At 46.1% G+C, this 24,052-nt stretch overlaps 2 protein-coding genes across 16 annotated transcripts in view; both read left to right on the top strand.

Moving 5' to 3' along the window:
- The window catches only part of fer1l4 (fer-1 like family member 4), a 29,184-nt gene extending 20,009 nt beyond the window's left edge, over nucleotides 1-9,175 (top strand). Inside the window, exons 37-49 of one of the 3 annotated variants that reach the window (XM_061785799.1) lie at nucleotides 600-740; nucleotides 815-934; nucleotides 1,362-1,489; nucleotides 2,243-2,413; nucleotides 2,850-3,004; nucleotides 3,628-3,797; nucleotides 3,857-3,942; nucleotides 4,908-5,006; nucleotides 5,094-5,211; nucleotides 6,029-6,152; nucleotides 7,208-7,479; nucleotides 7,614-7,714; nucleotides 7,802-9,175. In XM_061785799.1, the coding sequence (XP_061641783.1) occupies nucleotides 600-740; nucleotides 815-934; nucleotides 1,362-1,489; nucleotides 2,243-2,413; nucleotides 2,850-3,004; nucleotides 3,628-3,797; nucleotides 3,857-3,942; nucleotides 4,908-5,006; nucleotides 5,094-5,211; nucleotides 6,029-6,152; nucleotides 7,208-7,479; nucleotides 7,614-7,714; nucleotides 7,802-7,982 (1,866 nt within the window). In that variant the 3' untranslated portion in view covers nucleotides 7,983-9,175. Of the gene's footprint in view, nucleotides 1-599; nucleotides 741-814; nucleotides 935-1,361; nucleotides 1,490-2,242; nucleotides 2,414-2,849; nucleotides 3,005-3,601; nucleotides 3,798-3,856; nucleotides 3,943-4,907; nucleotides 5,212-6,028; nucleotides 6,153-7,207; nucleotides 7,480-7,613; nucleotides 7,715-7,801 lie in introns of those variants that run through there. The other 2 variants (XM_061785798.1, XR_009790247.1) reach the window with 2 other exon arrangements.
- A 147-nt stretch (nucleotides 9,176-9,322) lies between these two features.
- unm_sa1614 (un-named sa1614) lies at nucleotides 9,323-23,599 on the top strand. 13 transcript variants are annotated; one of them, XM_061785813.1, is made up of 28 exons: nucleotides 9,323-9,718; nucleotides 11,672-11,744; nucleotides 11,825-11,970; nucleotides 12,075-12,149; nucleotides 12,248-12,297; nucleotides 12,408-12,537; nucleotides 12,640-12,725; nucleotides 12,806-12,881; nucleotides 13,495-13,575; nucleotides 13,674-13,771; nucleotides 13,892-13,961; nucleotides 14,048-14,135; nucleotides 15,014-15,062; nucleotides 15,182-15,336; nucleotides 16,351-16,484; nucleotides 16,605-16,696; nucleotides 17,055-17,241; nucleotides 18,238-18,323; nucleotides 18,445-18,560; nucleotides 18,824-18,891; nucleotides 18,962-19,078; nucleotides 19,554-19,815; nucleotides 20,020-20,178; nucleotides 20,252-20,318; nucleotides 21,008-21,048; nucleotides 21,117-21,268; nucleotides 22,163-22,294; nucleotides 23,183-23,599. In XM_061785813.1, the coding sequence occupies exons 1-28, from the start codon at nucleotides 9,590-9,592 to the stop codon at nucleotides 23,255-23,257; spliced, it is 2,994 nt and encodes a 997-aa protein (XP_061641797.1). In that variant the 5' UTR covers nucleotides 9,323-9,589; the 3' UTR covers nucleotides 23,258-23,599. The 13 variants fall into 13 exon arrangements, with proteins under 13 accessions (XP_061641797.1, XP_061641789.1, XP_061641786.1 ...); XM_061785805.1 differs by having other exon boundaries at nucleotides 20,942-21,048; XM_061785802.1 differs by having other exon boundaries at nucleotides 14,048-14,195; nucleotides 20,942-21,048.
- The last annotated feature ends 453 nt before the right edge of the window (nucleotides 23,600-24,052 follow it).

Below are 24,052 nucleotides of genomic sequence, written 5' to 3'. Positions count from 1 at the left end.
GCGCCCCGATTAGAACAGGAAGTCGGCCATTTTGCACTCAGACGCGCCGCCGCGAAAGTTAGGGCGAAAAAAATCTGACCCCGACACTAGTTTCACCAATTGACACCAAATTTGGTGGGCATGTCTCACATGACTTGACGCACACACACAAAGAAAAATCTCAAAGACCCGAAATTGAACAGGAAGTCTGCCATTTTGGTTTGAAGCGGCCATTTTGCACGCAGATGCGCGCCCCTGGAAAGTTTGACCAGGCGACACGAAATCGGGTGGACATGTCTATCATGACAGGTCGCACAAAAAAGTCTCAAGGACCCATGCTCGAAACTGAACAGGAAGTCTGCCATTTTGCTTGGGGATCGGCCCAATCGGAAGCAGGAATCCTTGAGATTGGCGGGTCCGGTTTATTGGCTTCACAAGTTCGCGTGGCCCGTGTGGAACGTACGGCAGCGGCGGCGTGCGTGTGAGTTCCGAGCAGAGTTACGGAATGACTGAAACTCGAATGTCAAGGCACCGCCTGACGAGTTTTTGCTTTGAGCGACGTTGAATAAGTGAAAGGTGAAAAATGGCTAATGTTATTGTTGTGCTGTAATCGTGTTTAGTTGTACGCGAGCGCCTTGGAGTCAGAGTTCAGTCAGTTTCAGGACTGGCTGCGGGTCTTCCCGCTGTTCAAAGGCCGAGCGATCGGCGAGGATGCCGACGAAGACGAAGACGAAGACGAGCGTCTGATGGGAAAGTACAAGGTCGGCAAATCCCACCGGGCTTCCTTCTTCTGCTTTTGTTTGTTTTTTTCAACTTCGGCAGTCTGTCTCCTCAGGGTTCCTTCCTGGTCTACCCGATCGATTCGGAGGACGAAGATGACGTCCGCTGTCAGATCTCCAAAGGGATCCCCCAGAACTCGCCGCTCCAGGTGCTGGTTCGGATCTACGTCGTCAAGGTGAGCCGCACGACGGCCCGGACAAAATGGTTTCTGGTGGGACCGTCCTCCTCTACGGTGGACCCCCGCATACTTGCGTGACAGCGCCCGAATTTAAAAACAAAACAATGTTTTCACATTTAACATTTTTTTTTCCCCATTTCGATTTTATAATTAAAGAAAAAAATGTACGTAAGAGACAGCGAATGTCCAAAGATTGTGCTCGTTACACACTTAAAGTCCAACTGTCTTAAAATACACAATCTAGCCAGAATACTGAATATACTTTACCACCGCGAGTTAGAACAAATTGTAATCCGGAACAGGTGGTTTGGATAGAGGGAGGACGGAAACAATCCCGTGGCTTTATTGCAGTTTTTCGATGTGCTGAGGTCACGTAGAGCGGAAATGAACCTTGTCTTCTTCTTCTTCTTCTTGGCTCTCGCAGGGCACCAATCTGGCGCCCACCGACCCGAACGGCAAGGCCGACCCGTACCTGCTGGTCCGCGTTGGGCAGCAGAGTCAAGACACCAAGGACCGCTACATCCCCAAACAACTCAACCCCGTGTTTGGAGAGTGCGTATGTTTGTTTGTTTTTGGTTTTATGTTCCACATTCTGCACTCAGCTCCTTGTTTTTCTCTACATCCGGCACCCCGACGTTTGTTCTTTTTTTACATTCAGCACTGTACCGTTTGCTTTTTTTCTCCATCCAGCACTTATTTTTCTTTTCTTCATTCAGCACTCCACCGTTTGCTTTTTTTCTCCATCCGGCAACCTACAGCTTGTTTTTTTTTTTTTGTCTGCATCCAGTCCTCCACTGTATTTTTTCGACATCCAGCGTACCAAATATTTCTTTCTAATCCAGCACTCCACCGCTTCATTTTGTATTTTCTTTTTTTTCACATCCAGCACTCCATTGATTGTTTTATGTTTTTACATTCAGCGCCCTACATTTTCTTATTTCTACAGCAAACCTTTTTTTTTCTAGCACAGTGCCGCTTGTTTTTTTTCTACATCCAGCACACTATGACGTTTGTTTTTTCCACATTTGGAACTCCCCTGGTCATAATTGTTTTCTTTTGAACATCCCGCACTTTTTCTGCATCCAGCACTGCATCACTTGTTTTGTTTTGTTTTCTATTGCTTTTATTTCAACGTCAAGCACAATTTTCTTTTCTTCATCTAGCGCTTGTTTTCGTTGTTGTTTCCTACTTCCGACAAAGCAGCTTCTTCTTTTGGCTTCGTCTCCACCCGGCACTCCGGCACTTTTCTTTTTTGCACATCCAGCACTTTTCACTCTCGTCCAAACACCCTGCGTCTCGTTGCAGGGTGTTTGAAGTGACGGTGTCGTTCCCCGCCGAGACGGAGGCGCTGGTCCGGGTGATGGACCGCGACGTGGTGGGCGCGGACGACGTCATCGGGGAGACGCGGGTGGACCTGGAGAACCGCTTCTACAGCCGGCACCGCGCCACTTGCGGCCTGGCCCTCCGCTACGACGCGTGAGCTTCGCTATCTTTAATGTGACTTCAGTCGGCACGTGTTCTTCCTCCGTGCTTTGGCTTGTGTTTCCCCATCTTTTTCAACTCATAAAATGAATTCAATTTCACTGTTTTTTTTGTTTAGTTTTTTTGTTTTTTTTTATCGCTGTTTTCAGGGCTTTCGCTTACTCAAAAACACACCAAAGTTTGCAGGCGTGTTTATCCCGGTAACAAAGAAGAAGAAAGTTTCACTTAGGAACGTGACATTTGCCTTTGCGACACAAAAAAAGACAGGAAGTCGGCCATTTTGGTTTGAAGCCATTTGAGGGTAATGTGGGCAATTTCCTCGGCACCTTAAAAGACGTGTTTTGGCACTGTACTGTTGGTTCGAGTCGGCCCACTCGAGCAAAGTCCGTTTGTTAGAAGTGACGTCATCACGTCTGTTGTGTGTCTGCAGCCGAGGTTACAACGCGTGGCGGGACGCGAAAAAGCCGTCGGTCATCCTGTCCGAGCTCTGCAAGAAAAACGGCATTCCGGCCCCGGAATATCGAGCGTCCGAGGTCAAAGTCCTCAACAAGATCTTCAAGATTCCATCAGATGCCGTCCCGGAAGGTAGCACCGCATTTCGCTACGAGTTTTCCATACGTCACGTTTCATCCAAATCATTTGTGCAATACGAGTTGGGAGTTGAATTTTTGAAAACTGTTGGTCTTTGGTTTTAGGCCCGCTCCATGTGTAAAGGGCCCTGAGACGACCATTTGGAAAAGAAAATAGATTTCCATATTTTACAGAAGAAAAAAAAGAGTTACATATTTTGAGTTGTAGTCTTTGGAGCGAAAAAAAAATCAAACTCTTCCCCCCCAAAAAGTTTTGATATTCTATATTTCTTAAAAACATTTTTTAGAAGAAAAGTTTTTTTGTTTTTTTTTTGTAAACATATTTATGCAATTGTATAGTTTTAAGAAGACAATAAAATGTCATATATTTTTGTGGAGGGAAAAAAAGCCTTCTATTTTAGAGAAAAAAATTATATCAATTTTGAGAGATATTTTCAGAAAAAAACTCATACACGCTAAAGAAAAGCTTTTTTTATAACACACGTTATAACATTTATTGGAAAAATATGTCATATATCTTTGACAGGCAAAAGTTGTACATTTTCCACTTAAATGTTTATAAAAATAAGAAGAAAAGTTGTATATTTTGGAGGAAAAAAAGTGCTGTGTGTATTTGAGACGCGCCGAACAAGACGGAGAGTTCGGCGGAGGCGGAGGAGCACGCGGCCGTCAGCGTTCTGCGACGTTGGGGCGAGATGAGCGAGTTCGTCCCGGGAGCGGTCGCGCTGGTGCCGGAGCACGTGGAAATCCGCTCGCTCGTCAACCAGGACAAACCCGGACTTCCGCAGGTAACCATGGCGACCGCTCAGCGCGTCATCGTAGCGACACTCTCGGTGTGTGCGTGCAGGGCTACCTCCACATGTGGGTGGACATGTTCCCGACGGACGTTCCGGCGCCGCCTGCCGTGGACATCGAGCCTCGGCAACCCGTCGCGTACGTTGGCCGTCCTCAGCTAAATGCGTGTAGCGCCACAGCATTAACTACACTTTTTCCCCAAACATCTGCGACACGACCATTTCTTATTTTCATACATCGAGCACCCTCTGAATTGTTGTTTGTTTTTTTTTTTCTTCCTCCTGAAGTGGGCCCATTTTTTTTTCTACATCTGGTACGCCACGGCTTGACTTTTTTCCATGGCTTGCTTTTTTTCAACATCCGGCACACCAATGTGTTTTGTTCTACATCCAGCACTCCATCACTTGTTTTTTTTCCAAACATCCAGCACGCCACCATTTTTTTCTGCATCCGACACAACACAGTTTTTTTCCACATCCAGCACTCCATCGCTTGCTTTTTTCCCCAACGTACAGCACCTCTGTGTTTTCCGTGCACTTTGCCGCTTGTTTTTTCTCGATATCCGGCGCACCACTTTTTTTTCCTACATCCGGCACTCCACTGGTTGTTGTTTTTTTACTGCATCCAGCACTCCATGGCTTGCCTTTTTTCAACAGCCCAGCACCCCATTTTCTTTCTCCATCCGGCATGCATGCCACGACTTTTTTCTTTCTACATCCGGCACTGCACCACCAATTTTTTTCCCCTGTATTCAGCACGCCGTGGCTTTCTTTTTTTTTTTTTTTTTTTGTACGTTTGGCACCCCACAATTTTTTTTCTAAATCCGACACTCACCGCATTTTTTTTCCTAAACCCCGCATTCCACCACTTGCTTGTTCACGTATTCAGCACCGCACTTATTTTCTACATCCGGCACTTTGCTGCTTGCTTTTTTTCTACATCCAGCACACACCTCTTTTTTTTTTTTAAATCTGACACTCCACTAGTTTTTTTTCTGCATCCAGCACTGCACAGTTTTTTCCTTTTATTTTTATATATATCCACCGTGAGTTTTCATTTCTGTGGAAAGCGTTCCAACGCCTGAGCTGATTTCACGACAACAGGTACGAGCTTCGCGTTATCATCTGGAACACGGACGACGTCTTCCTGGACGACGTCAACCCGTTCACCGGCGACCCGTCGTCCGACATCTACGTGAAAGGGTCGGTCGGTCGGAGTCGTACGCCCCGTGAGCCTCTCGCGCGACAGGCTCCTGATTGGATGTTTGTTTTTTTTCCCACCTCATCCAGTTGGATTCGAGGCCTGGAGGGAGACAAGCAGGAGACTGACGTCCACTTCAATTCCCTGACCGGAGAGGGAAACTTCAACTGGAGATTCGTCTTCCGCTTTGACTACCTGCCCACCGAGGTTAAACGTGGCTTGCGGATGTTACGTTTGAATGTTTGAATGTTATAATCTGGTTTCAGCTACTGAGAACTAGAGTGGACTAACTCCATTGTTGTCCTTTTCAAGTTAAGCGCAAAAGCAAATCGAGGCAATAGAGAGATCTTTCAAATGAAGGTTTACTTCTATGGCTGCAACGAATGATTATTTTCAAAATGGATTCATCTGTCACCTATTGTTTTTGATTCATCGATGAATTGGATGAAAAATCTTCGTCCTGTTATTGAAAAACCGGACATTATTTGAAATTGACAGTGCAGCAAATGCACCAAGATAAAATGATTACGATTCAGTTGGTGGTTTGGTCCGCAACATCTCTTCAGGAAGTCGGATGAAAATGTGGATGATTGTTTTCCAAAGCGAAAGCAGATGTTTGCAAATGTCCTAAAAAAAACAACAAAACAAAGATCTGCTTTCATGGACAACTACAGAAACTACTACAAACTACAATTCGAAAAATTCGACTATCAAAATGGTTGTCGATGAATCGATTCATTGTTGCGCCTTTATTTATTCAGTTCCGATTTTGACCTATAGGGGGCAGTCCACTATTGCAACCAGCACTCCTCCGATGGATTTGATGGATGTTTGGACTGACCCCACCCACTATTGCACAATTTTTATTTTTTTTTAAATTCAACTAAGGATGTCATATCAGATATTTAAGCCATTCGACTCGAATTGACTCTTGCGCAAAATGACGACAACGGAGTCGGCCCGCTGTAGTCGGCCGGTGGCTCGTTTTGTCCTTTTGACGACGTTGTCGCGGCGTGTGTTGAAGAAAGAGGTCGTGTGCAAGCGCAAGGAGTCCTTCTTCTCGCTGGACGAGTCCGAGTTTCGCCAGCCGGCCGTTCTGACGCTGCAGATCTGGGACTACGATCGCGTCTCGCAAAACGACTTCCTCGGTGAGTCTGAAAAAAAAAAAGAAATAATAATAATAATAATTCAAAATGCGGGAAAATGTTTAGGGGGCAAAGTTGAATATTTTCACCCAAAAATTGACATTGGAGGAAAATCAATTGTATATTAAGAAATAGAATATTCAAAAAGAATATTTTAGAGGACTTTTTTTTCTCAAAAATGTCTTCTATTTATTAGAAAACGAATGATATATTTTCACAGGGAAATATATTTGATGTGTACTTTCTTATGCTTATATTTTGGAGAAAAAAAAAGAGATGAATATTTTGCAGTTCACTTTTTAAAATAATAATAGTTTAAAAAAAAAGGTAAATATAGGTAAAGTAAGTAAAATGTATATAAGTTCTGTAATTTCATATAAAAGTGCGCATATTTGACAGAAAAAGGATTTTGTACTCTGAGAGAAAAAGTTCATTTGTTTAATAGCAAATTAGTCATATTTTGGAGAAAAACAAAGATTTAAAAGTCTATTTCGCAGACAAAAAGAGTTGCATATTTGGAAGAAAAAGGTTATCTATTTGAAAGAAGAATATATATTTTTAAAAAGGCTTACTATATTTGAAATATTGTTTATTTTGGAGGAAAATCAAAAAACATTTTACATTTTGAGGGAAAAAGTCTTTTTTTTTTTTTAAATAGAAATTGTCATAAATTTAGGAGAAAACGATTGTTTGAAATAGTTTTAAAAAATGTATTTTTTTTTCCAGCCCAAGAATATTACAACAAAAATATTTTTAGACAGAAAAAAGTCCTATTTTGTAGCAAAAGGGATCAAATATTTATCTGAAAAAGTTTCATATTTTCCAGACTAAAATGTTTTACATAAAAAAAAAAAAGGGGGGGATAGGAGGAGGAAGTTTTTGAAAAGATGCAAAAATGGAAACTAAAAGCTTTTGTTGTCTTTCTGGAAAAAAAAAAAAAAATCCTCTGATTTATTGATTTATTGATGATCATTTGATCAGATGTAAAAAAAGTGCAGCTGAAACGGAATTTTGCGGTGCGATGAATGACTGATATCCGATGCAATTGTCGGCCCGAGGCTCGTCGGAGCTGCGGCTGAGCGACATGACGCGCGGCGCCAAGTCGTCGGCCAAGTGCACGGCGCGGATGGCCGAGGAGCGCGCCCGCCCGCGGGCGTCCGTCTTCCGCTCCAAGAAGATGAAGGGCTGGTGGCCGCTCACCCGCCAGAAGACGGCCGACGACTCGCAGCGCGAGGAGAAAGAGGCCCGCCGCGGCAAAAAACAAAACAAGGACGGCAAAGACAAGCGAGCGAGCTTCACCGACGCCGCCGGAAACGTCCACTTGCTCACGGTCGCCGCCGACATTTGATCTCGTTTTTCTGCAATTCCTCAGTATTCTGCGGGCAACGCTGAAAATGGAGGAAAAGCCGAGCGCCGCCGAGACCTCGGCTCAAAGTGTGTGCGTGTTTGTGCGTGCGCGTGCAGGGTAAAGTGGAGGCGGAACTGCAGCTGTTGACGGCGGAGCAAGCCGAGGCCGACCCGGTGGGACGAGGCCGCAAGGGACCAGAACCTCTCGACAAACCCGAGTGAGACCGATTACTTGAGTAGAGCGCGACCGATCGAGATTTTCGGGAGGCCGATGCCGATTCCGATGTTTTGTGTGGCGCCTGCAGCCGTCCCACCACCAGCTTCGCGTGGTTCGTCAACCCCATGAAGACGTTGGTCTTCCTCATCTGCAAGAAGTTCAAGAAGTTCATCGTGACCTTGGCGTTCCTGGCCGCGTTGGCGCTCTTCTTGGGCCTGCTGGTGTACACGCTGCCGCAGCACATCAGCAGACTTCTCGTGGCGGGATGAACCGCCGCAGCGACGTCTTGCCTGCAAAGATTCATCGAGCGACTCCACCAGCTGGATTATCCTCCTTCTCGTTTATGTTCCCCCCTGTTGGGGGTCAATGACCCCCCAATCAAAGTCACCTTTCATGTTTCCCCTCGCCCGACAACATTCGTTCATTCGCTCGACCGCTGCGCTACATTAGCAACTCCCTCCACTTTGGCTGGCGCCCACGTCACTCACCGCCCACGTGTCTCACCGCCTTTTAAAGCCGTACTCGCTCGAAGTCCCGGATACAACAGTGGAACTGGGACGGCCCACCCGAGTGGACGAAAATAATACCTGCGCCTCAGACGCGCATGTTATTTGTGTCGAATAACGCAAAATGAATCGTTCTCCGATTCCTCGATTCGTTGATGGGATGATCGGGAGAATACTCGATTCGAAAAAATATTCAATAGCTGGAGCCCTAAAGTGAGTCAAATAAATGGTTCTCGTACTTTGGATTCATTTTGTCCCATAAATACAAAAATATATTGTTTGTAATTTAAAAAAAAAAAAATTATTAAGTGAATAAAATGTTTTCATACTTTTGGGTTGAGCTTAGTTTGTACCTTGAAGTTTTGAAAATATGAAAGTGAGCCAAATTTTTTAGCCTGTAAATGTTTGCAAATATCAGAGTGACTCCAATTAAAAAAAAAAAAAAAATACTTTTTTTTAATTGTTTGTAATTTTTGGGAACAAAGAGACTCAAATGACAAATCATTTTTCCAAATTTTGGGATGAATTGAATTGAATGGAATTGATTTCGGTTAGCATGGGACAATTGTCAGCCAATCACAACATGCTGCGAAATAGCAAATAAAGAAGCGCTGTTTGAAAAGCACAGTTGGTAAATGACCCCTGACCTCTTGTTTACTTGTGCATCCATCAAAATAATGGCATGTATTTTCACGGCGCCTTTAATGGTTCCCCGGAGAGATAGCGTGTACAAAAAATGTACACTTTGAATACCGTCAATATTCTAATCCACCAGCAAGAATCGTTAATATCACACCACTGAATCGTCGTAACTCGTGAAAATCCTTTTTTTTAATTTTTTTTATTTTGTTTTAGCTTTGACATCAAATCATTTCATCATCTCATCATTTCATCATTCCATCTTGTAATTAAAAAATAAGTATAAGCCTTGAAGGAAATAAAGGTTTTGCTTACTATTTTTGTTATTATTATCAAGTGAATAAAATGTCAATTTTTTAACGTAAGAAAAAAAAAACCATCAAGTGATTCAAATACAGTATTTAATGTGTCAAATGGAGGTTTATATATAGCTTGCACTTGAAATCGTAAGAATGTTCGACTGACGGGCGGCTGCATCTCGTTGCTTGCGCGTCTGCTCATTGCGCATGCGCGTCAACATGCGGCTCTCGTAAAGCAGGAACGGGAACGGCCTCGTGGAAAACGCATCACGACAAAAGAATCCAAGGAGGAGACGATGACGTGACGGTACCGGCGAGTCCAAAGAGCATCGGGTCCCGGTTCCCCTCTGCCGAAACCGAAGCCGCGTCGGGCGTCGGTCGGCCTGCCTGCCGCGCTCTTCTTTGTCAGCCGCTTCCGCCGCCGAGCCGAGCATGCCGGAGCCGTGCGTGTCCGTGGCCGAGTTCGTGGGGGAGGTCCTGGAGGACTGGAGCTCGCCCACCACGTCGTCGTTCTCGTCCAAGATGAGCGGCTGCCGGAGCACCGTGCACCTGCTGGAGGAGGTCAGAGACTCGCCGACGAGACACCGCCGGGCCCCGTGCCAGGCCCCTTTTACATGTGCAGTAGCATCACTAATGTTGTGTACCAACCTTATTTCAAGATTTCGGGGACTCGCGAGGGCTGCCGATACCAAAAACATCTTACGTGGAGTAAGTCCTCCGCGCCAGTAGTTGGCGCTACACCGCGGCGCTCTGACACATGGCTGAATCGGCGAAAGAAAGAAAAGCTCTTTGTTCGTAGTTGGACGTATTTGAAATTTGATGGACCAAAAGTACGAATGGAATCGGTACTTGGTATCGGCATCGACGAGTACTCAAGAGTGAATACTCGCGCGTAAGTAAATGCGAAAGAAATAAGACTACGTTCAAAATCAGTCAATCCAAAAGTAGACAGTAAAATGGTAAAATAAATGCTACAAATACAAGAAATAAAAACCGTCTAATGTAAAAGATTCTTTAAAAATAATGCTCATCCACAAATGCTTTTACAACAAAATAATCAGTAAATAATACAATATTTGCTGGGAAATATGTGAAACGTAAAATTAACAATATGAAAATAAATAGAAATGGAAAAATAATTAGAATCAGCATGTTATTTTACAATATACATCATGCAATCAGTAAATCCAAAATAATGCAGTTAAATATTAAAAGAATTGCTAAAAAACCCAAGTAAATCAAAATGATGTGAAAACGAATTAAAATATTTTTAAAAGATAATTAGCAAATGGGTTTACAATCAAATCAGTCTAATGAGACATTTGAAAAAATAGAAGACGTATGACAATCAACAAATGCAGCCCGACGGGGGCGCAAGCCAGTGCAAAGCCCGGAGAAATGCGGAGGGGGCGTCCGGCTTCAAACTTGGCCAAACAAATATGAGCGTTAGGGGAGAGGGTGGCTAGACAGGAAAGAAGACGACTCCGGTGGTGGGGAGGAAGATTAAGAAGACAAAGGCAGAGCAGAGAAGCACGTGGTGGAGGTCTGGAGTGGCAGAGAAGTATGTTAGAATAATACAGGACATGTGCGAGGGCAGCAGAACAGCGGCGAGGTGTGCTGGAGGTGCGACAGACGAGTTTAAGGTGGAGGTGGGAGTGCATCAGGGATCAGCCCTGAGCCCCTATCCTGTTCGGATAGGCTGACAGATGAGGTTAGACTGGAATCCCCGTGGACCGTGATGTTCACAGAGGACATGGTGATGTGCAGGGAAAGCAGGGAGCGGGTGGAGGAACAGTTAGAAAGATGGAGGCGTGCGCTGGAAAGGAGAGGAATGAAGATTAGCCCAAGTAAAGCAGAATATACGTGCATGAATGAGAGGGGTGGTGGGGGAAGAGTGAGGCTACAGGGAGAAGATACTTGGGGTCAACCGTCCAGAGCAATGGGGAGTGTGGTCAGGAAGTGAAGAAACGGGTGGAGGAAGGTGTCAGCTGTGTCATGTGACAGAAGAGTCTCTGCTCGGATGAAGGGCAAAGTTCAGAAGACAGTGGTGAGGGACGGATTCGAGACAGTGGCAGTGAAGATGTTGAGGTTCGCTCTCGGAGTGACCGGGTTGGATCAAATTAGAAATGAGCTCCTCGGAGGGACGGCCGAGGTTCGATGTTTTGGAGGCAACGTTGGAGAGAGCAGACTTGGATGGTTTGGACACGTCCAGAGGGGAGAGAGCGTGAGTATATTGCTAGAAGGGTGATGAGGATGGAGCTGCCAGGCAAGCGAGCGAGAGGAAGAGCGAAGAGAAGGTTGATGGATGTCGATGGGCAGCTGGTGTTGGAGAGGAGGATGCAGGAGATAGGCCGACGTGGAAAAGGAGGACGCGCTGTGGCCACCCCCAACGGGACGAGCCCGAAGGGAAAGAAGATATGACAATCAACAAGCTATTTTGCATTAGAATTATAATTTTTTTGAAATCAGTCAATCATAATAACAGATTGCTTGCATCTGCGTTATTTTTTTCAGGCTCTGGACAGCGACCGCTTGTTACTGCAGAAGATGAAAAAAGCAGCGAAAGCCAAATACACGTCGGGACAAGGTACGCACGCACGCACGCACGCACACGCACACACAGCAGTGTGACTAAGGTGTGTGTGCGCGCGTGTGTGTGTGAAGCAGAGCACGTGTCCCACCTGGAGCAGTACATCGCGTCCATGGAGAAGCTGTCGATCAACTGTCACTCCAACGGCGAGGCGGAGGTCGGCTCCGCCTTCTGCCGCCTGGCCGACTTCTCCAAGGAGCTGCTCTCGCCCATGAAGAACCTGGTGAGGGCTTTGTAAATCCGATCCCAATAATCGGCGACGCGCACGATGGCGAGACTCCAAAACGAAAAATTGGTGTGTGTGTGCGTGTGCGTGCGCGTGTGTAGTTAAAGAGCATGCTGCACAACATCAACTTCTTCCTGGACTCGCTGGCGAAAGGCGACCTGCGAGAGGTGAAGGGGGTGAGGCATTATTTGCGTCCACCTTGTCACGTGGCCACCGGGGGGCGCCGCTCCAGCCCACATCCAACATTTTGGTTTTTTTGCTTTTGTTTGCGCAGGATCTGAAGAAGCCGTTCGACAGAGCGTGGCGAGACTACGAGAGCCGCTTGTGAGTCGGGCGCCCTCGCCGTCCCGAACGCCGGCCAGCGCTTCGTTTTTCGCCGCTGAACTTTGACTTTGGAACTTTCACCCCGCATTGTATCGTTTCAACATCTGTAGCAAGCAGGTGGAGAAGGAGAAGCGCGAGCTGGCGCGTCAGCACGGGATGGTGAGGAGCGAGGTGAGCGGCGGCGAGATCGCCGAGGAGCTGGAGAAGGAGAGGCGGGCCTTCCAGCTCAGCATGTGCGAGGTCGGTGGACGGCTTTCTTCTCCTCCTCCTCCTCCTTCTTCTTCTTCTTCTTCTTCTTCTTCTTGCTGACGTTTGGGGAACGCGTGTGAATGCGCGCTTCAGTATCTGATCAAGGTGAACGAGCTGAAGACCAAGAGAGGAGTGGACCTGCTGCAGAACCTCATCAAACACTTCCACAGCCACAACAAGTACGCACGCACGCGCGACGCGAAACGCACACTCACGGGCGTACCGAGTGCTCGTGCTCACATGCTGCGTGTGCGTGTAGTTTTGTGCAGGAGTGCGTGTCGACCACGCACAGGCTGAAGCAATACACGAACGAGCTGAGTGGCGTCCTCACCTCGGTACGACATCTTCCGCTCACTCCGACTGGATGTCGGCTTGTTTTATTTTAGATGAGTTTGTCTTATTTTATGTTTTTTTTTTTGTTACATTTCCTTTATTTGTGTTTTATTTTATGTGTTTTTTTTATTTTGTTATATTTCCTTTATTTGTATTTTATTGTATTAGGTTTTTTTTGTTTTATCTTATTTGGTTCTATTTTATTTTATTATTATTTTTTTTTTACTTATTTGAGGTTATTTTATTCCGTATATATTCTATGATATCTGTTTCCATCTTATTGTATTTTATGTATTTGAGTTTAGCTTAGTTGTTTTATTTTATTGCATAATATTTAACTTGATTTGCTTTTCATCTTATTTTCTTTCATTTGTTTCTTTGTTTTTTTTTAAATTTAATTTTATGTTTTGTTTATTGTATTTATTTGACTTGTTTTATTATTTGATTGGATTTGGCTTTATTTGATATTGTATTTTCTTCCGATAATGAATCATCTTAACCCGAGAACGATTGATGCAACTTTCATGCAAATGTTGCTTTTGAAAAATTCCACCGTTGGCTTGCAGCGAACCAACGAGGACTTTTTTCTCCGCGCGCGTGCGTGCGTGTGCGTAGGTGAAACAGCGTCAGGAGGAGGAGAAACGTCAACTTGTGTCGCTCAGAGATCAACTCAGGCCCGTTGTGCACGCCGAGCAGGTGAAACACACGCACACACACACGCACGCAAACAAAGTGTTGCCATGGTCACGCGGGAGTGTGTGTGTGTGTGTGTGCGTGGGCGTGGGTCACATCAGGAAAGTTCGCCAAAGTCGGTGTACAACATGCATCAGCTGCTGGGAGATCAACAATACGGAACGGAGAGAAGCGGATTCCTTTACAAGAAGAGTGACGGGTAGCGCGCACGCACGGGCAACACTACAACATCGGGCAACTGCGGATTTAGACCGATGTTGCTAATTTTGTGCAAATTTACGCGCGCGCGCGCGTGTGTGTGTGTGTGTTGTGATTTCAGCTTGAGGAAAATGTGGCAGAAGAGGAAATGTCGGGTTCGCAACGGTTACCTGACCATCGCACACGCCACGGTGAGCTCCCGCGTGCGTGTCGTCGTGTCGTCGAGATGCGCCTTCCGATAAAGTTGCGAATGTGCGATTGTTGTGGTGTGCCGCAGCCCAACAAGTCTCCCGCCAGGCTCAACCTGCTCACCTGCCAGGTCAAGCCCGGCGCCGACGACAAGAAGTGCTTCGACCTCGTCTCTCGTACGCACGCGCTTTCTTATCCCGATGACATTTTCGACGCTCACCTTCGGCGTTTTCAAGGTCAAACAAAGATCGCCAAAGCCCACCGAGCGACGCGGCCGAACCCGACGGTGGGGGTGGGGGGGGGGCTCGTTTTAAAAACATCCCAATTATGTGGACGCGTTTGCGTTGCCAAGTGGAGAAAAAAAATCTCACTTGCATAATCGCGCTTTAAGGAAGGGGAGGAGGAAAGAAGGAAGGAGGGAGGAATTGAAGGATGGAAGTATCGAGGGTAGGAAGGGAAAAAAGGGAAGATCCAAGGGAGGATGAAGGGAAGAAAAGGATGGATGGATGGATCAAGAAAGGAAAGAAGGAAGGTACATGGCATTGAAGGAATGAAGAAGGGAAGGAAGGGAGTGGGGAAGCATAGAGAGTATGAAGGAGGGAAGGAAATGACCCAAAAAATGAAGGAAGGAAGAAATGGAGGAAGCACAGAAGGACAAATGCATGAAGGATATTTCCTGCCTCTTCCTGTGGCGGCGCACTTCTCGCGTGACAATCGTGCTATGTTTTTGCGGTTTCCTCCAGTTGAGTTTCTTGCGAGACCTCGAAACTTGAGACAGGATCGCACTTTTTTCTTTTCTTTTCTTTTCTTCTCTTTGTTTTTTTGTTTTTTGCACCGGTCCGGTCCGTTCCAGTCGGGTTCTTCGGCCGCGTCCGCTGGGCTTCGCGGGTTCAAATCCATCTTTGAAAAAAAAAAAACGGAAATGGCTAAAAATGTGTTTAATTGAGCGCACACTTGCATGTCTGCGGTCACACATCAACTTGTTTTCAGGTTAAATGTATTTCTGCGACTTGATTTTTTGTTGTTGTTGCGTTTCCGCCATTTTGTCCGGCAGATAATCGCACGTATCGCTTCCTGGCCGAGGATGAAGCCGCGTGTGTGGCGTGAGTCCACTCTTGGATATTACGTAGCTGAGAGAGGAATTCCCAAACGCAAGCGACTCAAAACTCTTCTTCTGCTTTTTTTTTTTTTGCGTTTGCCTCTGTTGAAACGGAACGTGTAGCTGGATCTCGGTGCTTAGCAACAGCAAACAGGAAGCGCTGACGGCGGCGCTGGACGGCGACGGCGGCGGCGGCCTGGGGGACCTGACGAGGTCCATCACGGACGACATCAGGCGCGTGCCGGGAAACGACGGCTGCTGCGACTGCGGCGCTCCGGGTGCGAGGCAAAAAAAAAAATTGAAATTGAAATGCATGCAAAAAAAAAAAAATCATAAGAAAAACAATCACGACTCAATCGATTGGTCGAGGAAATGCATGTATTTATATTGATTTTAGAGGTACAAAAACACCAAGTGCAATTTTGTTTGCCCGTATTTGAATATTGCGTATAATAAAATGAAAATGAACACGTTAAATTCAATTAGCTCGTAAAAATAGTTGTTGACCGGTTGTTACATTTTTATATCGATTTAAATGACGTGAGATACTCAAGAAAATGTTACTCCACCCAAAATGTAAAAAAATGTACATATTCTATTCAACTTCAAAATATGATTACAAATATTAATGGCGGAAAAGTTATATATTGATTTTAATTTTGAAAAACAATGAACAGCTTTAAATAAATATTTAAAATTGATGAAATTGTTGGGTGGAATTTACATGACAAAATATTTTATCAATAGATTATTACATTTTCATATAGATTTTACATTTAAGAAAAACATTTCTTCAGTAATAATGAACAAAAAATGAACATCTTCGATTCAATATTTCAAATATTGTATTGATAAGTTGTTCAGTTAAATTTACATTTAACAAAATATTGATGAATTGTTACATTTCTATCTTGATATCCACAATGAAATGTTTATTCCAAGGGTAAAACATGATCATAACCTCTTTATAAATACATAAATGAAAAATATTCATGGATTGTTACATATTTTTATAGATTTTGAATTTAAGAATCACAATCATCTCTTCAGTAAGAATGAGAATCTTTAATCAAATGTTACAACCATTGATGAATTGTTTTATTTTTTTTTAACTGTTCAATTTAGATGTCCACAATTCCATGGTTATTCATTACATTTGAAGGAAAATTATGGCAGAGAGTTTTTGAAAGGCAAAAAAAGCAAAGCACGACAATCGCATCGCTTCGTTGCACTCCGAGGGTGCAATGTCTCCCTCTGCTGGCCATGAATCAAATGTCCTTGTTCCGTGTCAGATCCCGGCTGGGTGTCGACCAACCTGGGCATCCTGACGTGCATCGAGTGCTCCGGGGTGCACCGCGAGATGGGCGTCCACGTCTCCAGGATCCACTCGCTCAGCCTGGACAGCCTCGGAACCTCCGACCTGCTGGTACCGAAACCGCCAAAAACCCGCAATTGACCAAAAAAAAGCGATCACAATCCTTTAGCTGGAGTCTGACGGTTTCTAGAGGTGACATCATTTCCTGTTCTACGGTTACCGTCTTGTCAGTTGGCCAGGAACGTGGGCAACAGCGCTTTCAACGAGATTCTGGAGGCCAACCTCCTGAATTCCGCCACGAAGCCGTCGCAGCGCAGCCACATGTCAGTAAGCGCACGTACGACACGTTTCACATGTGACGCCTTCGCGCGCATGACACGTTCGCGCGGGGCTTTCAACACGCATGCGCGTACCGCAAAGCGGGACGGGACTTCTTGCTGGGAAGAAGGATGGGAGAAAAGAAGGAAGGACCGATAAAGTGGGTGGAAGGTTGCAAGGGATGACGGGAGGGAGGAAAGATGGAAGGAAGGATGGATGGCAGGCAAGAGAGAAAAGGAAGGAAAAGTGCCAAGGAAGGGAGGCGGGAAGGGTCTCATTGCACCTGCTCGGGTCAAAACACACACAAATGAAAATGTGACTGAACCGAGATGAAACTCGAGTTGTCGGCGTGCGTGTGCGCAGGTCGGAGCGCAAGGCGTTCATCCTGCGCAAGTATCAGGACGCTCAGTTCGCGCGCCGTCGCAGCTTCGGCTCGGCGACGGCCGTCCGAGTCCTGCAGGAAGCCACCGAGAACGCCGACGTCCGCACGCTGGTGCAGCTGCACGCGCAGCGCACGCAACTCTGCCACGCGCTACACACGCACATACAGGTACGCCACGCACACACGCACACCTTAGTTCAGTCCACGTACTAGTAAAACAATTGAGTGCATTAGTAGAACAACAGTGTCTTACTAGTCAGGTTTTTTCCACTACGAGTGCCGCTTTTGGCCTACTAGTACACAACTAAACTGAACTATGCAGCTCCTACTGTGCTGCACTAGAGTTCAAAGTGGAGTTTCAAAACACGGGTAGGGTTTCAAGAAAGATAGGGTTTTAAATTAGATTAAAATCTGTGTTTGGGTTTCAAAGTTCGGATTGAAAACATTGTTATGGTTTCAAAACAGGGTTAGGGTTCCAAGTTGGGGTTTCAAGAGAGTTTCAGGCTTTCAAATTAGTGTTTCAAAAACTGGGTAGAGTTTCAAAACAGGGTTAAGGTTTTAAATCAGGTTTAGGGTTTCAAAGTAGAGTTTCAAATCAAGGTTACGGTTTCAAATTAGGATTTCAAATTGGGATTAGGGTTTCAAATTAGGGGTTAGGGTTTCAAAGTAATGTTGCAAAACAGGGTTAGGGTTTCAAAACATGGCTAGTGTTTCAAATTAGGGTTTCAAAACATGGTTAGCATTTCAAATTAGGGTTTCAAGAGAGTTTTAGGGTTTCAAATTCAGATTTCAAAACAAGGATTGGGTTTCAAACTATGGTTTTAAAACATGGTTAGGGTTTCAAATCAGAGTTATGGTTACAAATTAGTGTTAGGGTCTTAAAGTGGGGTTTTAAAATAGGGCTTTCAAATTATGGTTTTAAAACATGGTTAGAGTTACAAATCAGAGTTAGGGTTTCAAATTAGGGTTTTAAAACATGGTTAGGGTTTCAAAGTAGCGTTTCAAGAGAGTTTTAGGGTTTAAAACAAGGTTAGGGGTTCAAAATACGGTTTGGGTTTCAAATTGGGGTTTCAATAAATGTTTAGGGTTTCAAATGAAGGGCTTTTGATTTGTTTTCAACGATTTTGAAAGCTCATCAATTTGTCCACGTTTCCATGGCAACAGGAGAAAGGGGAGACGGCCCTCCACCTGGCCGTCCTATTGGCCGACAGGACGTCGCTGCACATCCTCGACTTCCTCGCGCAGAATTCGTCAGTGGCCTCACACGCGCGCGCCCACGCGCACAAAACACAATAACAATAACACGCTAACTATCGGCTCGCAACAGCACACCGACGAGAACCCGAGCGTGTGTGTGTTGTTGTTTTGCAGCTCCAGCGTGGACGTGCAGACGGTGTGTGGGAACACGGCGTTACACTACAGTTGTCTGCACAACAAGAGCGACTGCGTCAAACTGCTGCTGAGGGCCAGAGCCCGCACCCACATCAGTAGGACACGCGCACACTAACGCACACCCACGCATGTGTTCACACCAACGCGCACGGGCGTGCAAACACATACGCAAGACTCTCACACGCAACTCACACCCAACACATATCTTCACCAAAATACACCCGCTCGCACACACCCCCCAGATAAAACGCCACACACATGTATACACTTACACAGCCCCCCCCCCCCCCCTCCCCACACACACACACACACACGTGTCTGTTGTTAAGCGTGACGTTGCTCAATGCTTCTCGTCCAGAGAACAAGTTAGGCGAGACGGCGTTGGACGTGAGCCGCAGGTTGAAGCACGGCCACTGTGAGGCGCTGGTGAGTTTGTGGGATTTCCTCGTCATCGGCGTTCCTCCACATTTTCGCGTGCGCGTTTGCGTGTGCGCAGCTGCAGCAGGCCCAGTCCAACCATTTCGAGCTTCACGCGCACGTGGAGTACGAGTGGCGCCTTCGCCACGACGACGACGACGACGACGACAACAGCGACGACGACTTTGACCGCAAGGTAACCGTGGCGACCGACCGCCTGGAATCCCGTACGATACGCAGGGAATGTTTCTTGTTTGGATTTGTCATTTCGATTAAAATGGGCATTTATTTTATGTAATAAATACAAGTTCTGCAGTAATTATTATTTCAATATTTTTTTTCTTAAATTGCACATCCTTCTAGAAGAACAGAAAGCAGAACTAATAATAACAATTACTAATAACTATTATTAGAGAAATGTGTATATTAATTGTTTATTTTTCCTCTCCAAGTGAAATGTATTCATGTATTAATTAAACATTTTAACATACATTTATGTATTTGTTTTATTTCATGGGCACATCCAGTACAGGTCATAACAAAATTGAGAGAGAAATGACAAAATCAATCTTTTAATATTTGTTTCCAATTGTATATTTTTTAAGTTGGCACATCCTCAGATAAATGCAACTCATTATACAAACGAATCATTTCTTGTGTTGTCCTCTCAGAATGGTCCCGTGAAGAAGGAGCGCTCCTCCTCCTCTTTCTCCTTCCCCTCGCGACCTTTCAACTTTGCCCTCGCCTCCTCGTCCTCGTCTTCCTCCGCCACGTGCCCGCCCGACGGCGGCGGCGGCGGCGGCAGGCTGCTCAGCGTGGGGCGGCGGCTGGCCACGGCCATGGAGCACCGCGGTCGACCCCCCGCCCAGGCGCAGAGCCCCCCGCCCCCGCCACCCTCCTCGCCCGCGCCACCGCTGCCCCCCAGGGTCAAAGGTGAGTCACCATTGTGGGTTGATGAGAAGAGAAAACAAATTCGTAATGTGCACCATCACTAATGATTTGGTAGAGCACAAAACAAATATGATTGTTGCAATTTTTTAGAAGGGCAAACAAACACGCGGCCATTAGTAACGGCGGGTTTGAGCTTTGTTACTAGAAGAGCGGACAGACATTGACCAGCTGCGTCTGGTCCCGCAGCTCCCGGCCTTCCTCCTCCTCCTCCTCCTCCTCCGGCGGGTGACGAAGAGGAGCGAGAGGGGGAGGAAGAGGAAGTCTTCCCCCTGACAGGAAACAGGAAGTGGACCCCTCCCGTCGCCGTCCGCCACAAAAGGAGCTGCTCCGAGTCCAGTAACCACGGTAACGCTCGATGTCACTAATGAGGTCATTCAAGCTGATGTCATTACATGTGTGTGTGTGTGTGTGTGTGTAGATTATGGGATGGCAGGAAGTCACGTGAGGATCTACGGCGGCCCCGACACCTCCTTCGAGAAGTGTGTGTGAGTATGAAAGCAGGCCTCCGATTGGCTGGAAAAAGTGTCGGCCCTCGCGATAGCATTGGTGTTACAACCATTCGGTTAGCATGCTAGCGTCGCCGGCAAAATGGCAGCGTCTCGTTGGCATGCTTCCGTTAGCGCAGTGAGGACCAGTCACTTCAATTTGCTAGCCTTTGCCTTCCTTCCTTCCATCTGTCCTTTCCATCCTACATCCCTCCTTCCCTTCTTTCATACCCTCTCGCCTTCCTTCCAATCCCTCTTACCTTCCTTGCATCCATCCTTCTACCCTTCCTTCATGCCTTAATCCTTCCTTGCTTCCTCCCTTTCTTCCTGCATACCCTCCAGCCTTCTCTCCTCGCTCCCTTCCGACCTTCAATCCTTCCTACCTTCCTTCAAGTCCTCTGTCCCCTTTTTCTCCTTCCTGGCTCCCTTTATCCTTTCGTTCCGTCATGCTTTTGTCCTTACTTGCTTCCTCCCTCCCTCTCACTGTTCTTTTTTCCTTTTTTCATCCTTCCATTCTTCTGCCCTTACATTCATTTTTCTTTCATACCATTCTTCTTCCTTGCTTCCTCCCTACTTTCCTTCCTTCCATTTAACCTTCAATCCTCCCTTTCTTTTCTCCATAGCTTGTATCCTTCCCTCCTACCGTCCTTCTCTCTAACGAGCAATCTGCTTGCCCCCCGTGTGCGCAGCCCCTCCCCTCTCGACTCGTTGAGCGAACTTCCCGACCGAGGTACCTCCCGTCCACGTACGCCCAAATAAGGAATTGTCACGATTTAATGACCTCATCACGTCTCTCAGCCTATCGCAGGGCGGACAGCGACACCGGCGCCTGCCAAACGCAACGCGCCGTGAGACCCGCCCCCAACGGCTCGCCGGCCAATCGGCGCTCGCAGAGCTTTGAGCGCGAAGGCCGAGGCCCCGCCCCCCAGCCGCTCCCCCGCAGGGCACTGGTGAGTAGGGCTGTCACGATCAAATCTTTTTAGGATCAGTTCTACTATTGATTATTGATTGAATAATCTAATCATAATCGCCCCCCCCCCCCCCTTCCGATTGTTATAAGATCTATCTTTTCACTCCTAACAAACTGCCTGTGTTGCTACTGAGTGTCTGGTATAAATGGTGTACAGAATTTGAGACAGCTAAATGCTAAACAGTTAGCAATCGTAATTAGCACTAGCGTGCTAGCGATTACGATTTTTATGTCGAAAAACACTAATTACCATTCAGCTCATTCATACATCACGTTATATGTATATTACACAAATAAGTGTCTTAAAAATCACTTGCAGACGCTCCCTTTGTCACTTTTGGCAAAGTTCATCATTGGCCCAACACTGGCTTTGTCTGGAATAAATGTCCGTGTGAAACATGGGTTTCGGTGGCTCAAACATGGTTCCTGGCGTAACTTTTTTTTTTTTTTTTTTTGGTCCTGGGAGAGCAACGAGGCAGAAATTTAGCATCGACCTATTTTTGAAGTCGATTTACTTGAGTTATTCCATTTTTTTCCCCCAGCCGTACTGGTGAGTGGCATTATTTAGGATTAGCTCGGTAGCGACCAGTCATTTTAGAATAGCATGCTAGCATAACCTCTGTGTGAAGACAAATCACTTGAACTTCCTAGCCTAAAAGAAAAAACAATTATAGTGTTAGCAACACAATTTATAAATAGTTTTGATTGATTTGCTATTGATTGCTTCCGTTAGTTGTGTACTGAGCAGTCCTGTTAGCTTTAGCGTGCTAGCCTTAGAGCTGAACGAACCAATGAGGTCGACAAGTCAGCCTGACCGACCCGTCACGTTAGCATGCTATGTTTAGCGTTAGCTGACATTCCTCATGTCCGGCAGCCTCAGGGTTTTCGGGGTTCCGCCAGGCGGGTCCGCGCCCTCTACGACTGTGAGGCGGACCACCACGACGAGCTGAGCTTCAGCGAGGGGCAAGTCATCGTGGTCGTGGGACAGGAGGACCCCGACTGGTGGGTACGTATTCCCACGGGAAAGAAAATGGGGCGACATGGACAGTGAGCGATAAAAGGGAAGAAAATGGGGCAATTCCGGCAAAAGTATTGGGACACCCGCAGAAAGTAAAAACATGGGGTGTTTGGACAAATGTTTTGGGACACATTCATGAAGTGGAAGAAAATAGTTTGGTCAGAAGAATTGGCAAACCTACAGGTAAAAAATGGTTGAGGAACCGGGACGACCGGTTAGCACATCTGCCTCACGGTTCTGTGTGGAGTTTGCATGTTTACCCCGTGCCTGGGTGGCTTTTCTCCGGGCATTCCGGTTTCCTCCCACATCCCAAAAACATGCGTGCTAGGTTGATCGGAGACTCTAAATTGCCCGTTAAGTGTGAATGGTTGTTTGTTTCTATGTGCCCTGCGATTGGCTGGCGACCGGTTCAGGGTGTGCCCCGCCTCTCGCCCGCAGTCAGCTGGGATGGGCGACGGCACGCCTGCGACCCGCGCAAGGATAAAGCGCTACAGGTAATGGATGGTATTGGCACATACAGCAAGTCAGGGGGAGAAAAGGGGAATTTCTGGACAAAAGTATTGGCACACCTGCAGGAAGTGAAACGGTGGTGGTGAGACAATTACAGGAATGCTTAAGTGAAAGGCAAATTTGGGCATTGAAACAAATGTACTGGGACACAGAGGAAGTTAATAGTGAAGAAAATGGATAACTTGCACTGTTGGGACAAGACCTGTGAGTCAAATGACGAACATGGTTGCATTTGGACACCTCCGAGAACGGAATAAGAAATGTTTGGACGAAGATATTGGGACATGTACAGGAAATGAAAATGTAGGGACTTGGACCAACGTACTTTTGCTTTTCATGTATGTTGTGTTTGTGTGTACTACGCAGCATGGTTACATTGAAGAGGAACCGGAGCAGAGAGGCTTGTTTCCGTCTTCCTTTGTGCAGCCAACGTCCAACTGATGTGACGATTGTACCACGCTAGTACGGAACGACGACGACGACGACACACAAAACACAACCAGCTCAGGAGAACCGCTCTGCCACACAGAACAACGCTTCCAGCTGCCTTTAAAGACGCCTCAGCGGCCAAGTAGCACGTCACTTCCTGCCTTTCGCCACACACACACATCGATAGGACCACAAAACATTGGGACAGTAAAGAAAAATACATTTAAAAAAATGTACAAACATCAAGGGAAAGGTTGACTTGATTTCACTGTTGAGCCAGTGAAAGTACAAACTTGACCTCTTTATTGGGGAAAATAAAAACCCCCCAAAAACTTTGGGTGGGTATTTCTTGTTTGTTTTATTTTCTTATTATTGTTCAGTCCAAGCGGCAGCAGTGCCCTCACAAACTCGTACATGTAAAGCAGGCCACAGCAAGTGTATTTATACATCTAAAAAAAAAAAGTATTGGGATGTGTGCAGCAAGTGAAAAGTGAGGAAAAACATGAATAACCCCCCCCCCCCCCCCCCCCCCCCCAAAAAAAAAACCCCACGCCTTGTAAAGATCAATTTTAGGGCCCAACTGATTAACTGACCAGCCGATGTAATCAACCGATATTTAGCCATTTCCAAATCGGCAAAAAGTAGATTTTTTCTTCGTCACACATTACAACATAAAGACGACATTCAAATAAGCATTTCCCCCCCCCCCCCAAAAAAAAATGGGGGGGGGGGTGAAAAATCTGTTGTAAAGTTAAATACTAACAGACAGAGTATTGTAAAGCAGTGAAATGTTCTGCCTGTAATTCA

This window comes from Phyllopteryx taeniolatus, chromosome 9, assembly GCF_024500385.1.
Source record: "Phyllopteryx taeniolatus isolate TA_2022b chromosome 9, UOR_Ptae_1.2, whole genome shotgun sequence".
NCBI lineage: Eukaryota > Metazoa > Chordata > Actinopteri > Syngnathiformes > Syngnathidae > Phyllopteryx > Phyllopteryx taeniolatus.
This window is presented reverse-complemented; position numbering and strand designations above follow the sequence as displayed.